The sequence below is a fragment of the Bactrocera tryoni genome, chromosome 1, assembly GCF_016617805.1.
Source record: "Bactrocera tryoni isolate S06 chromosome 1, CSIRO_BtryS06_freeze2, whole genome shotgun sequence".
Lineage (NCBI taxonomy): Eukaryota > Metazoa > Arthropoda > Insecta > Diptera > Tephritidae > Bactrocera > Bactrocera tryoni.
In genome coordinates, this window is record NC_052499.1 from 32,096,403 (window position 1) to 32,115,322 (window position 18,920).

Genomic DNA, 18,920 nt, shown 5'->3' on the forward strand with positions numbered 1-18,920 from the left:
TTTGTTATAATTGTTTTGTTAAGAATGAATGCGGATGGTGCGCCAATTCACAATAGCCATGCACAATAGTCATTTACAATAATTGACCGAATCAGCCGTTCATATATCACTAGATTCTGCAATTGGTGCTATTGTGCCCTTGTATATTTCGGTGTAGGATTTTTGCAATCTGCAATCTTGCAATAGAATCCCCTTATTGTTCAAGGTTACCCTTAGCAGCAAGGAGGAGTGGAACGACTCTACTCTCGAGCTGCTGCTGAGAAATAGTACGATCAAGTGGTACACTGACGGTTCGAAAACGTCGGAGGGAATCGGTGCAGGGATCGCAAGTTCCCGCACTAAGCTCTCCATACCTATGGGAAGCTTTCCGAGCATTTTCCAGGCAGAAGTCGATGTATAGAGATAAACCACCATCGCAACTATCGCAATGAGCGGAAACCATACTTAGCGATAGTCAAGCGGCACTAAGAGCGATCTCCTCCTACGAGATCAAATCGCTACTGGTGCACGAGTGTAGAGAACGGCTGAATAGCCTTGCGGAATGTAACCAGGTACACCTAATCTGGGTGCCCAGTCACAGAGGTATAGCCGGTAACGAACTGATTGACGATTTCATCCGCTCCGCAGCTTCCATCAACATGGTAGGACCCGAACCCTACACTGGAGTGGGTCCCCATTCCATAAAGGAGTTGCTTCGCAAGGAGGAAGGAGTAGGCAGAGAAAGGCATTGGCAACAAATGAATGGCATGCGACATGCCAAGTCGCTAATTGGAGGGTACAACCACAGAAGGTTTACATTTGTAATTAACCTCCCTAGGGACAAACTCAGGCTACTGGTCACATTTTACACCGGCCACTGCAAGCTGAATAGGCATTTATATAACATGGGGCTATCCTTTTGCTCTAACTTCCGGTTCTGTGACAGGGAGCCTGAAACACCAGGACACCTGCTGTAGATGCCGGATTAAAGCCCTTGTATCCATGTTTCCGAATAGGGATCGCATAGCCTCACTAGCACCCAGCAGAATATTGGACTTTTCAATATGCTGGGACTAAGTGAGTCCCTGTGATTTAGGAGAGGGCACAATAGACCTAAGGTCGCGGAGGATTTCTCATTTATTAATTATTATCTTATACATTAAATTAGAAAAGTGTCAGAATTAATTTCAAGAAACGATGATTGAATTATCGTAAAGGAGGATTGGATATGCCTCAAGTTTCAAGAGAAGAATATTAAAATTGTGAGCTTCGTATACATATATAATCCAATTTTTACTTGTGATGCATGCTTGCGGTAACATATCCTCTGACGTCTGCAAAATTTAACCATGGTTGTCTCTTGGTGGATATATTATTTTTCACCATCAAAGTCCGCTTTTTACCTTTTTATATAATTTTTTTTTTAAACTGTTATAATAGATTTTAAGTCTTAAATTTTAAAAATCAAAGAAATAAAAAGAAATTTTGGTATTCATTTCCCATTTTAGCCATTCACAATAGTAAATGTTTGAGGCAATGTCAAGCAATGCACAATTAAATAATTATTTATCGATATTTATTTGTTATACATTGCATGGTGCAAGATACATTGTTTACCATTAATAATATTGAGTTGTTTTACTATTATGAGATGTTATTCGGATAATGATTTTGAAATTTCAATTAGTCATATACAAATGGTTGAAAGATGTTGTATATGTCAGGAGCACTCCTCATCTTTTACCATAGTGGAGAAATCATACATTGGGACACCACCTATTTCAATAAGTGATTTACTGCTACAATGTTTTGATTCACTGGATAAAGTACGCCTAGTACTTGGCGAGCAGCCTTCAAATAACTTCATATGTGACTCTTGTGAAAAGCTCCTTGTTGAGTTTTATGACGCCATGAAAACTGTTACGATTCAACGTAATAAGTTCCTTGATCGAGTTAAGGATAAAAATAAAGCAACAGATGAATTAGAATATTTTGTAATTATTGAATCAACGAAAAACGATGCAATTTCGCCTCATCCAACTACTAACGGTGTGATGGATCATGAGCCAAATTTATATCCTTCAGAAGAAAAGTTTGTTAAAATTATTGATTCAGATGATGAACATTTGACCCTAAATACCTCAGAAGACGAATTTGTTAAAGTTAACCAGCCAGCCGAAGAATTTAAAGATGAATGGTCCTCAGATTGTTCAATCAACTCAGACGGTAAAATAGAAGTATTAATTTACTGAACTAATTATCATTAATTTAAAATTTCTTAAATAGCGCAAGAAAACCCAAGACAAATGAGAGAAGCCTTGATAACTATTGAACGTATGCCAAAAACAAAGCTTAGATTTTGTTGGCGCTGTCATAAAAACTTTCCATCGGATGATGCTTTTGAAACTCATTTAAAAGTGGCTCACACGAAAAGTAAAAAAACTGTTTACTCGTGCCACCAATGTCAAAAAAGTTTTATATCTGAAGACGAACATAATACACATATGTCCAAATTTCACTTTACTGTTCAGTTACGTTGCGAAATTTGTGGAGCTTTGTTTGACTCATCCGTACTTTTGAATTCACATAAAATAGCCCACAAACAGTTCAAGTGTTCCATGTGTTCAAAAATGATGTTAACTCAAAGAATGCTACAACGTCATATGATGGTACATCATATGGACAAAAAACACCAATGTTCAGTATGCGGTAACAAATATATATCAAAGACGTTTCTTCAAAAGCACATGTTGGTCCATAAAGATTCTCGAAACTTCGTATGTCAGGTTTGCGACTTTAAATTTAGGACTGCCTGGAATTTAAAACGCCATCAAAAGCTACATTGCCTTGGCGATATAAGCCAGAAGCTTGGAAATATTAGAGCGCATACTTAAGGTTTTTAGATTAACAATCGTTAATTTTTTATAATATTGTTTAAGCAAATAATGAATCGTTTTGTCACAGAAAGCTCAGTTTTAAAAAATATGCAATTATTCTTCTTGTTGTTGTAGCGGCAGAAATCTGTCGAGTTCACAGTCCTTGGCCAAATAAAAATCCAGGTCCGTTCCGGTTACGTAGACCGTAGACGACTGTCGTGGGAACGGTACTGTTAGTAGGTGTTGTACTGTGGTAGCAGCTAGCTATCAGGAAGAAGAATATTGAAAGATTCTCTCACATAGAGCAAAATAACAAAAGTAAAGAAACGAAAACCAGCAGGAAAACTTGATTCAGGTTGCAGCTGTTTTGTGTTACGGATAGAGGAGGTCCTCCAGATTAAGAAAATATATACATATAGTTGCCGCTGACTTATGCTTTTTGAGATATTTGCATTCAAAGTTCAAAAATGCAACTATTTAAAATGCGCGTTTCTCCCATTTATAATGAATTTTATAGTTATATTTTTAACTTTTATATCCACTAACACTTCACTAATTCGTTTCTAATCATTTATTTTATAATAAATAGTGCAAAAATAACTTTTATTCAACATTTAACTTTTGTTCAATTATTTTTGTTCACACAAAAACAAAAGGCTTGGATTATAACTAATAATCAGTGCTACCTTACGTTCATATTTTACAGAAGAACCGAAAGAAATAAAGAAAATAAATAATACCCCAATGACAGGGAATATATAACACATTAGTTTTCCGCATATAATTCCTTTTTGCATTGGCGGCCTTCGGCCGCGCTTCAAAAAAATAACCCTCGGTCGGACCAACACCTGGGCGTGCTCAGTTCTTTTACGTTGAACTCCTTTTTGCGTTGGCGGCCTTTGGCCGCGCTTCAAAAAAATAACCCTCGGTCGTACCAACACCTGGGCTTGCTCAGTTCGTTTGCGTTGAACTTCTTTTTGATTAAAAAATAATAATTTATTTATTTATCAAGATAATGAAAATTCTGAAAGGTTTTACATTACTCATCACACGATAATGAATTTAGTTATGACGTCATAATCTTTCTTTTTTCTAATTTATATTCCATTACAACATATGGTTTCACTAATTTTTTGCTTGTTTACAACTATTTTCTTATTTTATGAATAAATGTATTTTAACTAAAGTTTTTGATATGGAATTAAAGTTATTTTTGCACTATTTATTATAAAATAAATCATTAGAAACGAATTAGTGAAGTGTTAGTGGATATAAAAGTTAAAAATATAAGTGTAAAATGCAATATAAATCGGAGAAACACGCATTTTAAATAGTTAATTTTTTGAACTTTAAATGCAAATATCTCAAAAACCATAAGTCAGCGGCCTCTATATATGTATATATTCTTGATCTGGAGGACCTCTCCTATCCGTACATACCCATTTTAACCCCGAAATCGCGGGATGCTATTCTAAATCGCAGCCTTTTTTCTGTTTTTGCTATTTCCTGTCATAATAAAATTAATTGATACAAAAAATTTAATAATAATATTTTATTCAGAAACAAAAATTTTGACAAAATAGCAAAAAACACAAAAAAAAACAACAACCTCTGCTCTTATATCGCTCTCAATTTTTTGCTACCGCTACAGCTACGTAGAGCACCGCACTTCATTCTTGGTAATTGCTACCATGGATAATATGATACGAGACTCTTTGATTCGAGAGAGAGCTGTCAAAACTCGCATTTTTTATAACATTTGCCAATGATGTCACAGCTGAAAAATATTAGATTGGATATTTAATAAATTATACAAAACACTAAATTAAACACTTTGAAAATGCATACATATATAAATGCTAAAATGCTAAAATGCAAAATCATTAATTAATTTACATAAACATTTATTTTGCCAAAATATGTTCGCACAGCTCAATGAAATTTAATTTCACACTAATTTCGTCAAGTAATTATGGCGGTTTACTTCTGGCATCCCACCTTTTCTGAAGTCAGCTGATCGAAATTCCCTGATCTCCGTCGCTGTCAAATAATCAGGGAACGCGTTTGAGAGAAAAATGAGAGCCAATGGGAGAGTCTCGTATCATATTATCCGTGTTGCTACTGCTGTAGTTTTTCACTTGACAAAAATCAAAACAGAGCACATACTTTTTCGTTCTTCTGCTATGATTCTGCTACGGCTCCCGTCAAAGTGAGCGGTAGCAATAGCATAGCAATAATGTACTGAACACATAGAGAGCGACAGACCTCAAGCGGCATCTGTCCAATATCAAAATACACACATTTAGACAGCCGCACGACTACATAACTGTGTCCATAAGATCGTGTGTATTTTAATATTTGACAGATGGTGCATGAAGTCTGTCGTTGTCTTGCGCTACTTTTGGAAAGCGACAGACTTCAAGCGACATTTCTCAAATATTAAAGTACACTCGATCTTATGGACACAGTTATATAGACAGCTGCACGACTACACGTCAGCAGGCTCTCAGTTGTCGCTCTCGCTAATTAAAAAATATTTCTAAATTTGCTAACGACAGTAGAGAGGAGAGAATGTCACTAATACATATGTAAATTTATTCAAAGCTCTAACAAACCTGACGTTATTTTACAAAGAGAAGCATAAAATAGCTCTGTTATATCATTTGTAATAAGAATTGATAATTTAAAACAAATAAACTCGCATATTTACTTATTTTTTGCATAAAAAATTTCACTTTGAACAAAATATTAAAATTTCTTTAAAGTGAAAAGTTTAGTATAGCAACAACGAAATTGTGTACATAGGTGCATATACCTATTTATATACATATGTATGTACATACCAAGTGAGTATATTAATATCATTTTCATGTGGTGAAACATAGAGAGCGACACGACATGACTACGTCCAGGGAGACGAGTTCACGGGATTATATGAGCTATCAGCGCCAATTACAGAAAAAGAAGAGCATAACTATATAGCAGCAACGGTGGCAAACCTCAACTAAAGGACGGTAGACCCACAGACTTATACCTAAGATCCATATGTGGATAAGTAGGCAGCATGTGGACCTAGATTTCCACCTGACCCAAATATTAAGCGGCATGGGTGCTTCAGAGGCTATCCATACAAATTTCAAAATGATGTCAGTCCGTATTGTTCGATGTAGACGGAGTCAATAGAAGACTCTGAACACGTGTTTTCCATTGTCCTCGATTTCTAAACATAAGGGAAAAGTTAGAAACACCACTAGGTGGTAGAGGAAGGTTTGACTGCACTTACGTGTCATTCCTCTGAAAAGTGGAAAGCTGTTCGCGAAGCGGCAACTTCCATCACAACAATATTAAGACAGCTACAACAGAATAGTGCTATAGAGGGGACGTAAAATGTCTTGTTACTCCTATGAAGTAATACCTTATCTGGTGGTTCCGTGGGAGAGTCTTGAGTTGGGAGTATGTTTGGTTTAGCGGATTAAAGTCCCGCACTCCGGCTTTCGATGCTTTCTCTACTTAAAAACGACATGACTGCACGCCAGTGAACTGCAAATGGCGCCGTGAAGCCTGCTACATGAACATTTGTAAGACGACACACAAAACAACACAGCTATCCATTTTGTATGTTCACAATTTCGTTGCTGCCATACTAATATCTTTCACTTCAGTGAAATTTTTATATTTTATTCAAAGTGAAATTTTGTATGCAAAAAAAAAACGTAAATAGGTAAATTTATTTGTTTTAAATTATCAATTGTTATTACTAATGATATAACAAAGCTATCTTACATTCTGCATATTAGTGGCATCACTCCCCTCTACTGTCGAAATATTTTTAATTTAGCGAAAGCGACAACTGAGGGCCTGTTGTCGTGTAGTATTGCAGCTGTCTAAATAACTGTGTCCATAAGAACGTTTGTACTTTAATATTTGACAGATGTTGCTTGAAGCCTGTCGCTCTCTACACATAACTCGGTTATAATCTGTTGTTGTGACTGGCTTTTTGAATGCTTATCTTTCACGGTTTTTCTCCCAGTATCTTGCATATTTCGACCATGAAAAGGAGAAATCGTTGTTATTTCTTTATTTTTTTATTTTTCTGATATTTGATCACTGTTACTAATTTTCATTACTTTTGATTTCGGCAGCCCTGCCCTGTTTGATTGTAATGTTGCACGGTATTCATCCACGGAAATTTCTTTCCATAGCGAGTATGTCTCTTGAATTTTTGGAATTTGAAATTCTACGCAATATACTCCTGGAGCAGTTTTTTTTATGATCAGCATTGTTCAAATATCATTGAAGCCGAAATACTATTAAAAATATACAGCTATTTTCAAATACATACATGTGTATATACATAAACAGACACACGCATTTACATACATATGTACATGCAATGCGCATCCAATAATATTAAAATGTGTGGGTAAACACAAGTCAAAAGATTACAGATCAGATAACACTTAACACACACATGTATTGAATTGTACACTTCAAAACTACTCCATATCTAGCAGCATAAACAATATGCAGCAATACATACAAACATATACAAATACCCAAATATTTATTTATTTAAGATAGTTTAAAAAATTGTATATAATACCTGAGACAGACATGTAGTAACAATACCATAGTAAAGGTATCATGGTATTCTGTTTACTACGTTGGTGACACACATGGTAATGTAGTAAACTCAAATACTACCTTTGTTTCATAGGCATTAAATATTTCAAAAAAATTGTAAACAATAAATATGTAAATGTGTGTTATGGAGAAAATAAGTGCAATTATTTAAAATACTATAAAGTTAATGTATTTTCATCACAAAAAAACGATTTGCTAAAATACTCCCTAAAAATCTGACATAAAATAAAGCATTTCTTGCTTTTCCCAAAGTGTATTCAACAAAGTGAACTAAGTATATGACATTTAATTTTTCTTTACGCTTATTTGACATGAATGTTGTCATTGGCTTAACCCTTACATTTATTGAAAAATTCAAATTCGGAAATTCAGAAGTAAGCAAATTTCAAAACGAAAAACAATATTTTTTTAAATAACTGAATAAATTGCCGAATACTTGTTGCCTATGCAAAACAACTCATGGAAGCAACTTACCAATGATTTGTGCTCCAACTGACAAATCGCAACGGAAGGAATGGGAAAAAGTATGTGGCGTACAACTCAGTTTGTCATCGAGAATATGTGGGCTACATTTTAAGGCGGAGGAAATAAAAGAATCTCCCCTTAAAGGAAGACGACTAAGCCCCGATGCAGTACCCTCATTAAACTTACTTCCCAATCGTAAAGAAAAAAAGTAAGAAACCCTCATATTTTGATAAATAGAAATTTTACGTTTTTACTATTGATTAGGTCTCAAGACAAACTTGTTTACGCGAAAATTTTAACAACTAATCGGAAGCTATATGTACATGCTGTGCTATAGTTTTTGTGGTAAGGAGTTTCTGGTGTGGAATTGGTATAAATTTCTGGTGCACATGAACGAGAACCACGCGTTTTTTAATAATACTCTTGCCAACGCAGCTGTTCAAACCGAGTAAGTTATTTTTGGTTGTCTAGTTTAAACAAGGCCATGCATCAAGCCCTCTCTAACCTGTAGAGGAAAATTGCCTTGCAAAGTATCACATGAACATACTTGTATAATGAACATCATTTGAAAATATAACGCACAAACACTGATTATTTTACCTACATATGGTAAGATATCGTGGTGCCATGCGTTTGTAATTATACTCCTCGTTGTATGATGTGAATATACTTTGGGGTGTCTTTAGACTAAATTTTAATGTAGTATGGCTAATACGTTTACATGTAGGGGTAATCATTTGTCGGAACCGATTAAATAAAATGACAGTAACAAATAGCTCCCTTACAATATGTCATACATTTTGCGTTATATTTTCACCTTCTAAACAACTAATTGATCATACAAAACATGGTACTTATTATATGTTCATGAAAAGTATAAAGCATATAAACAAATAAATTGGTTGTCTCTATTTCTATTACGTTTATATTTATCATATATATGTATGTAAAGCAAGTGGCTTCATATTGTTCAAGATCAAAAAAAAAACACACGGGTTAATATAAACAAATACATGAATTGTTTACCATTTAATTGTCAAATAAGCGTAAGTCAAATACTTAGTTCACTTTGTTGAATACACTTTGGCTTTTCCGGAAGAAAAATTGTGAAAAATATTTTGTTTTCCATTTCAATAATTAATTTTTTAAGTCATTTTGTCAGAATATTTCGAAGAGCTTTTGTGTAAAAGCTTTTAGCAAAGTTTGTTACCTGTTTTTTAGCTGTGTTTATACAAATACCACAATGAAACATCATAGTATTGTTACCAGCAAAATACTACATTGCTCATATGGTATTTTGCTGGTATTTGATGACACACATGTGGTATTTGTACCAGAGAACTGCAAAACTCACTTTTTCCTTGAATCAGCTCATACGCAAAAGTTTCTATTCAAGTCCAATCACTGAGTGAAACACAGCGTTGAGTAAAAATCAGCTCATGTTGCCGAATCGCTCATTCGCGTACAATGTGAGCCTTCGGTCCGAAATGCTTTGCTCACGTTTGCTCACTTCACGAAATATTTAGCTCATGCTCGCTCACTTTACGAAATGTTTAGCTCACTTTCGCTCAGTGATTGGAATTGAATAGAAACTTTTGCGAATGAGCTGATTTAAGGAAAAAGTGAGTTTTGCAGTTCTCTGGTATGCATATAGTTTTTGTATGCTTTGTTCGCGATCAGCTTATGTGTCACATGCATTGCACTAAGAATTTGGTACACAACTTATATTTTAGTATGTATTTGTCATCCCGTCGATATGGAGCAAGAAGATATTTTAGAAAAAATACGTACAAACGCCTACACATTGTCAGCCCGACATAAGGGAAGGAGCCATATTTGGAATATATTATCTGAAATTATTAAAGAGGATGGCACTATTTGGAATGGATTTACATATATACTGCCAATCCTGTAACAATATTTTAAAATATTTGCCAAAAAATTCTTCAAATTTAAACAGACATATGTATGTATGTAAGTGCTGCAAATCGCTTAAGGAGACGGCGCTTTTATTCAAGCACAGTGAGTTTATTCATATGTGTTGAGTTTGCTCATACCCATTGAGTTTGCTCTTTTGTGTTTTGTGTTTGTTTTCATTCAACACGATCATTGTTGAGCCGAATGAGCGAACGCTTGAGTAGAGCTGTTTCAACACGAGCGTGAATAAACTCAGCAAGCAAACGAATTTACCGCAATTGAGCTGAATTTAGCTCAGTAGCGAAAACATTCACGAATTCGGCGCTTGAGCCGAATGTGCTGATAGTTCGGGTATTGATCGTGCATGAACATTTTTGCGCTCAACGGAAGCCGTTCTCTGATTTGTACTATATATGGTATAGTTACTACATACATGTCTGTCTCAGGTATAAGCAATGAAAAAATCAAAATAAAATTAGAATGAATATATTCTCACTCAAACAAAGATCTTTATTATTCTCCCACCCTCGGTAAGAAGTTAAAGATTCTTTTTTGAGTAAGTTTGATCATACAAATCAAATATTTTTGTTTTATGTTGTTAATATGCGGGAATCTACACCCGTCTTACAATTATTTTTGTTTTAATTTGCCTGTATTTTGAACAGGGCTTTTTTGTATATTGTCTGTTTTATAAATACAGGACTTTTTAATTTTGGCCGAGCACTAAATCCGGCTCGAAGGACCAAGTGTTATAGCTCAATAAAGTATCTTTAACTTCCTACTGCTGCACGTAGGAGCATTTTCCTTCAAAAACCGGACAAAAATTAAAATTACAAACTTCAGCGATGCTACTCAAAATTGATTTTTTTAGTACCTAAGTAACCGTTCTAAAATGAACCGATTTAATAAATGACCTTCAGCCCGCTATATTGCCACACAAGTAGTCGGAACTTAGATTTCGCACGTGCAGAACGGACGTGCTTATTCGCGAAACTCTCTATTGTTCTCGAAATTGCAAGTGGTTTTTTGTGTTGCGTGAAGGGAATTCTGGAAAATATTTTTTATGGATTCTGGACAACACGGTATGTATTCAATATTGGTGATATAAAGATTAATTTAGTTAATGTATTATTTTGTTTTTTTTTTTTTCGGTAAAACAATGAATCATTAAAAAAACAAACTTTTGTTTTAATTTTTTAGAAATTAGTGTTTTTGTTATAGTGTCGGGCAAGGTCGAGCTTTGAATTACGCGTCTTAGTAAACTACAGGGTTTCTACTTAACATATAAGCTTAAACATTTTCCCCGTCTGTCCCCCCTTTAAAAAAAGCGAGTTGAATTAGGTTGGTCACTTGCATAAAATGAGTACTGCTTTATTTATTTTTTTTTTGTAATTAAATACTGAAATCCTGCTAAATTATTATATACGGGTGGTATATAGATGGTATAAGGGGGCTCTATCGGAGCCGGTGTGAAAATCGGACAATGGGCGTGGCACCGCCCACTTTCTGGTGAAATTCCATATCTCGGGACCGGATTGACCGATTTCGACAAAATTTGGAACATAAAATTCCTTTCATATTCCTATGTTACTCTGTAAAAAAATGAGTCGGACTACAACCACGGCTACTTCCCATATAACACAATTTAAAATTCCATTTGATTATTTCACTTTCCAGTACACAAATAAAGAATAATTTAATATAACGGAATAAAATTTGCGGTAATAATTCCCTTAAAGTAAGCCACCTTTTGACTAATAATTGTCCAAATCCTACCAAAGCTGTTAAAGCCTCTAGGTACCGAACATGTGACCCCGATACCAATAGTTGACTTTTGACCGAAAATATCGTTCAATGTGATATGAATTAGAATTTGCACAGAATCCTTTTCTGCCAATAGTATTTCATTCTGTCAAAAATGGGTTGAATCAGGTCAATACTTTCCTGAGCCTCCATATACCTAATACAAAGATTTTAGAACTTATAGGTGACTTTATGCTGGATATATCCGCCAATATTTGTGCCAATTCAATGAAAATTGCAGAACATGTTTTATTCATAACAGTGTTTCTTTGCGCCTAAAATAGATACAATTGCGCAAAAACTTGATTCATTCTAATTTCATTTTGATTTTTGCATTGCTTATATACAATTTTTAAACTATCCTAAATAACTAAATATATGGGTATTTTTATATGTTTGTATGTATTGCTGCATATTGTTAATGCTGCTTGATTTGGGGTAGTTTACATGTGTGTGTTGAGTGTTATCTGATCTGTACCCTGCCAACCATGAGCGGGTAAACAACCAGATAATCAGTGGGTAATCCATAGGGTAATCATGTGTACTTTAAGATAGGCCGAGCGACAATTTTACCCAGTCACGTACGTATACATGTGATCATACATCTTTGTTGCGCTCATTCAGCAGTGTCATATAAAAAAGTATATCTGTCCTGCTCTAATATCCCCAATCGACGGCTGATACAGGGTTGCATTTCCTCTTTTTAAATAGCTGATGCAGGGTTGCATTTTTTAATTCCTACTATTAAAATTTAAAAGAAACCTTTTTAATTTTTAAAATTTTTATTTTATTTTATTTTTTACATTTTTACATAAAATTTATTATAATTTATATATAAACAAAAATATGTTTAATTTAAAAAATAATTAATATCTGAAAAAGATTAATTAAAGAAAGGAATTATTACAACCTGAAAATAAAAGAGTGGAAAAATATTATACAAGACAAATGCCTGAAAATAAAATAAGATTATTAACACCTGAAAATAAATAATAATGACATTGAAGAAAGATTGATTGTATAAAATGATAATAATATCTGAAAAAAAGATTAATATTATCTGAAAGAATAAAATATATTAAATACAAATAGAATTTACTCTGAAAGCAAAGATTAATTAAATAAAAATAGTGATAAAATCTGAAAAGAAAGAATAATTAAATAAAAATCATAATAATATCTGAAATAAAAGAATAATATTATCTGATTATTTAAAATATAAGGCAAACTTTTGTTTTCACATATTATATTGGATTGTGCAGGCCGCCTTAAACTCATAAAATACATACTTATGTACATATGTATGTAATTATTTTTGCGTATTATGTTGAACTGCGCAATCCAATTTCAAACAACACACACTTTTTCTCACATACTTACTTAACAATTTAAATTTGCTGCTTCTGATGATATTGCTGCAGCTGCTAATTCCAATGCTATAAAAACAAATGAGGTAATTATTTGCAAATTATTTTAAAAAAATCATTCACTTACCTTCTTGTTGTACGAGCCTCCTTTACGATAGTACGATCACGAATGACATGCGTCTTTCAATCGTTTTTTTATTACCCTTTTTGGGATTTTCTTTTGTCACTATTGACAATAATGTTTTCTCCTTCGCACTCATTCAAATAAATCAAGAGACGAAAGAAACTTTTTTTCATCGCATTTAGGTAAACAAAAAATAACCCGAAAATGTGCGTTGGTGTTAGTGTATAGAGAAAAAATGTGTAGTTGGATTGGAATATTTGTCTCAAGCGGGTAGCCGTGGTTCGCAGGGTAAACTTATGACTTGTGTTTACCCATGCATTTTATTATTATTGGATGCGCATTGCATGTAAATGCATGTGTCTGTTTATGTATATATGTATGTAAAGTCATGGACAGAGAAATAGTACACTTTTAAAATAAGTTTTCAGTTTTATCAAGTAAGTGAATCTTAACAATTTTCCATGAATATGTATGGCATGACTTCCACAACTTATAACGGTTAGCGTATGACGTTATCATGCCTCCTTTTTTGTTGTTACTCGTTTTACTCTGAGAGTAACCAAGTTTGGTTGGACAACTTTTAGTTATTTGTACAAAGACTCTTTATTAATTAGCAATCGTGCACAAACTAAGCTGTTTTAACTATAACTATAAAAAAATTTACATATTTTCAAAATGGGCAGAAATATGCATTGTACTCTGGAAGAAAGGATAATAATATTCGAAAAAACCACACCTAGCAAAAAAAAAAAACTTAAGAGCACGGCTGGACTTTGCTAAAGAACATTTAGAAAAGGACGTCAAATTCTGAAAAAGGGTTCTGTGGAGCGATGAAACTAAGGTGAACCGTATCGGGTAGGATAGAAAACCATTTCTCCATCGTCCCAGGTATCAGGCGTATAACTCCAGAAACACTACAAAAAATGTTAAGTACGGCGTAGGTACATTCTCAAACATACCATAGAACCATTCGATTTGTAATCGATGCCAGTGAATTGGATTTTTATGCATGACAATGATCCAAAGCACGCAGCTTAAAATATGAAGAACTGGCTCACTGAAGAAAGTATTAACGTCCCGAGGTGGCCAGCCCAAAATCCCGATGCAAACTCGATTGAAAATTTATGGAACGACCTTAAGACACAGATTGCCAAGAAAAATTTCAAAAATTCGGAAGACCTTTGTACCGAATGCGAGGAGGCATGGTACGCAATCCCACAAACGAGGTGTCAGATACTAGTGGAGAGCACGCCAAGACGATGCCAAGCAATTTTAAAAAGTTGTGGGCACACAACAAAATATTAACGTTGTAAGTGCTTAAACGCTATAATACTTATTAGATTTCTAACAAATTTATTTAATTTCCACAGAACCGGCCAACTATGCTATTTCTGTGTCCAGACCTAAACACGCAATGGGAAACTTAATCATTTTTTTTTTTTTAAGAATTATTGAATACAACTTTCTAATTTTTTGTAAATAGCTCACTTATTTCTTACTTTATGTGATGCTAATGAAAAAATGAAATTTGTTTTGTTTATATCGAAAATACACGTCTTTTTATTACATTCTTAAAGTGTGCCAAGAAGGATAGAAAAAAGTTGCGCAATGACGAGTTCAAATTTTGTTCGTTCTGCGCATCTACGTCACGGTTGACCAACTTACAATCAGCTGATTTTCAGTTGGTTGTTTTTCTTTGCAATAAGAAGCAATTTTGTATTTCAGGCATACAAAATCATGAATATCATCAAATTTAACATCAATATAAGTGAATATTTTATAGTGAACATTTACCTACATATTCATTTAATTGAATTTTCATTGTATTATTTAAAAAGAGACAATCTTTGCTGTGTTTGTTTCAACCATATACATTTATGTAAATAAAAAGATTGAATATTTTGTAACCAAGTATCAATTTATTGTTTTATTTAATTTTCTTTTTTTACTAAACATACATATGTTCAATTATGTTTTTATTTAAGGAACGAATCCTAAAATACATTCTAGCTCTGAAAAATAATTATTTTATTTTCGAGCTACAATTTACAAAATCACTTAAATCTTTGTGTTTCTGACGTCGTCAAACATTGCTTGCAAGGCTCTCATATGCTCCATCAACATATCTGTTGGTTTTGAGAGTCCTCCTTTAGAAAGGTGATCCACCCAAGTATGGGACGAACAATTTTCGGAATTGGCACAAATTTCGGGGTTGTCTTTACCGAGTTTGTGGCAGATGTACCCTGCCAAATCCTCAAGTCCGTCGTTGTTGAGAATCTCCAAGTCATCATTTTTTTCGATTGGATCAGTGGAATTCAGATCAACTGACACACGTTGAAAAATATTACCTGCAAAAATATAATAAACATACATACATGCGTATCAATAAATGGAATAAATTGTTAGTTATTATTATTAGTATAATTAGGATAAAAAACAGTGGTTAGTATGCATAAACTTAGTTTGTATGTAAGTACATATTTGCATTTGTTAACATCAATACAATTTTATATAAGAATGTTTTCTGTAGTTTTAGGTTTATAATATTATGTACGTTTAATATTTTGATAATTACCGGTTAGAGATAAGTAATTTCCTTCCAAATCTGGTGTGTTGTCGACTTCAACATTGCCTTCTTCTGTGATCGCTCCTTCGTTGTGACCAAGTATATAGGAACGCAGCCTATATTTGAACTCCTGCCTGTCAGGGTGATCGTGAAGACCGCCTTTTGACCTGATTACGCCAAAAAATTTTTCCAAAACGTCCTGGTTCAATCGGTAGGTCAAAACGTAATCAATTTTGTGCTGCTATCTTAAGTCATCCAGCAGCAATTTCAAAGCATTATTGCTTTGGAGTATACCTGTAAATCATAAGTAAAATCAAAAACTGTAGAAAATCAACTTATCTAAATATATATGTAGCTTAAGTATTACCTTTTTGGAATGGAAGCAAACCATTTTTACCAATGACTCTCATTGATGAAACCAGCTCCGTCATCTGTTCCAGTACATTATTTTGTTTGTTCAAAGCCAAACCGTAGGCGTGAAAGCGTTCCCTCACTCCATCTTTTGGTTGGTTAACGTGGGAAAAGCGCTGGGTAGCAACTTCGTTGGATTCCGCGAACTTAAACCTGCAAGAGTGTTGGGTTATAAAAGTAAAATTATTGTTATCAAAATGCTATAATTACCCATTTCAAACTGCAAATTTCTTTCGAAAGCTTCCGGCGCAAAGTGCACTTCACAAACGCACGCATTTTTAACGTTAATTTTGTCCGTCCGACGACAAACATGAATCCATTGTTTTAATGCGGCTTTATCCTTAGGGAAATGAAAAAATCTCCACTTCGTAGCACTATTTTTACCATTGTTATTATTACAACCGAACACTGCACAACGCATTTTAAAAATATAGAATTTAACAATTAATATAACACTTGAAAACACAATTCGAATTCACTTTCAATAGCGCGGGCGAATAATAAGTCAACCGTGACGTCAGCAAGAACAGCTGACTGAAAGCAATTATTATTATTTTTAATATTGCTGATAAGTAAGCATGTTCAATGATATTTGAACAAGCAACATGGCAATTCTTCAAAATGAGTGAAAATTTATTGTAGCTCATATCAATATTGTGAAACAATGAATGATAGAATTATGAAATAACTAATCTTTTTTCAATATATTCGACATATTTGTTTGTTTCTAGAACCATGATTGCCATCGACACATTATCTTCATTAGCAACATGCATATTTAGATCATGTTGGCCAATAAAAGGAATCTTTTGTGCTTCTTTAACACTAGAAAAACGGGAGCTTAGTTATACCTCTATAGCCTGAAAGCAGTCAAAATAACTGCCTTTCGGCAATGTAGGTATAACACATATATGTATATACATATATATATTGGAAGTGAAGGAGGGGGCAAAAACAATGATTAATTAATCCATTTATATGCTGTAGAAAAAGTCACATAACTATTAGAAGCTATGTAATTATTTAAATCACTATGTTTTTTAATCAAAATTTTTTCTTCAAAATCGCTATCATGAGCTATATTGTAGTTATCACTACCTGAATGTCTTCTTCATTTGAACTGTCATCACTTGAACCACTTTTGTTTTCAAAATATTAATTATCATTTGTTTTTTGGCCTCTAAAATAATAATGGAATCCTATTTCACTTAAAGTGTTTTAAGCTTTAAAAAAATAAAATATATTATGGCATTTGGTTTGTTGTGTTGGTCTTAATGCAAACCTTTTTATTTGAGTGAAAGAAAAATAGTAGACAATCATTAAGGAACTAGAAGATCATTTCCTCAACTTGGATCCAAATTATGTTACTTTACCATTCCCAGAATTATTTTTGTTTGTTCCAGTAATACATACATAAGTATGTGCATATATACAGTAGAATCGCGAAAAGCTAACCCAAGGGCGTTTTACTTTTCCAAAATATTAACTTTTCCAAAGAGTTTCCGAATTTTAGAAAACCAAGGAAATAAACATAATTTTGACTCACTTTTAGTCACAAGTCTCTAAATTTGAGATTATAAGTTAGAGACAATTTGTGAGACTTGAGACGATTCTTCTATTCTCTGACAGTCACAAAATCTATTACATTTCATTATTCAGAGATGTTTTTACACTTAAATGAAAACAAATATGTCGATAACAAATATTAAATTTTCTATAACATAGTCAAAAAACATAATTATCAATGAAAATAAAAATCTATGTCGACTTTGTTTCATAATATTTACGAAATTTATGTAAAATTCATTTATTTTTAACCTTTTCGTGTTGTAGTTGCTTACAAAATATAAAGAAACGACAATCGATTAATGTCTATGATGATCTCTATTCAGTATATTCAAAATGACAGACAAGAGTTCTTTTTAGTTTTGGGACCTGCTAACTATCAGGTGGCAAATTTGAGACAAAATTCTACGAAAAAATGCGGCGGCTTACAGAATGTTTCAAGACCAGAGCATACTCTTGTAGAACCGCCAAAGGTGATCTAGTCACCGATGCCCAGAGTATACTTAAATTATGGAGGGAACACTTCTCCAGCCTGCTGAATGGCAGTGAAAGCACAACGCCAGGAGAAGGCGAACCCGATTCCCCAATCGATGATGAAGGAGCAGACGTTCCATTGCCCAACCAAGAGGAATTTCGAATAGCAATTACCCGTCTGAAGAAACACAAAGCGGCGGGGGCCGATGGATTGCCGGCCGAGCTATTCAAACACGGCGGCGAAGAACTAATAAGGAGCATGCATCAGCTTCTTTGTAAAATATGGTCGGACGAAAGCATGCCCAACGATTGGAATTTAAGTGTGCTATGCCCAATCCACAAACAGGAGACCCCACAATCTGCGCCTACTACCGTGGGATAAGCCTCCTCAACATCGCGTATAAGGTTCTATCGAGAGTATTGTGTGAAAGATTAAAGCCCAGCGTCAACAAACTGATTGGACCTTATCAGTGTGGCTTCAGACCTGGAAAATCAACAACAGACCAGCTATTCACAATGCGCCAAATCTTGGAAAAGACCCGTGAAAGGAGAATCGACACACACCACCTCTTCGTCGATTTCAAAGCTGCTTTCGACAGCACGAAAAGGAGCTGCCTTTATGCCGCGATGTCTGAATTTGGTATCCCTGCAAAACTAATACGGCTGTGTAAACTGACGTTGAGTAACACCAAAAGCTCCATCAGAATCGGGAAGGACCTCTCCGAGCC

The 18,920-nt window shown here is 34.1% G+C and overlaps 1 protein-coding gene across 2 annotated transcripts; it reads left to right on the plus strand.

Annotated features, from left to right (window-relative positions):
- The first annotated feature begins 1,557 nt into the window (after positions 1-1,557).
- LOC120773500 (zinc finger protein 726-like) lies at positions 1,558-14,840 on the plus strand. 2 transcript variants are annotated; one of them, XR_005705166.1, is made up of 4 exons: positions 1,558-2,205; positions 2,266-2,874; positions 13,859-14,484; positions 14,546-14,840. XR_005705166.1 is itself a non-coding variant. In XM_040102454.1 (3 exons), exons 1-2 carry the CDS (start codon positions 1,626-1,628, stop codon positions 2,871-2,873), a joined length of 1,188 nt encoding a protein of 395 aa, XP_039958388.1. In that variant the 5' UTR covers positions 1,558-1,625; the 3' UTR covers position 2,874; positions 2,991-3,300. The 2 variants fall into 2 exon arrangements, 1 of the variants encoding a protein (XP_039958388.1); XM_040102454.1 differs by lacking the exons at positions 13,859-14,484; positions 14,546-14,840 and adding an exon at positions 2,991-3,300.
- Positions 14,841-18,920: the final 4,080 nt, after the last annotated feature.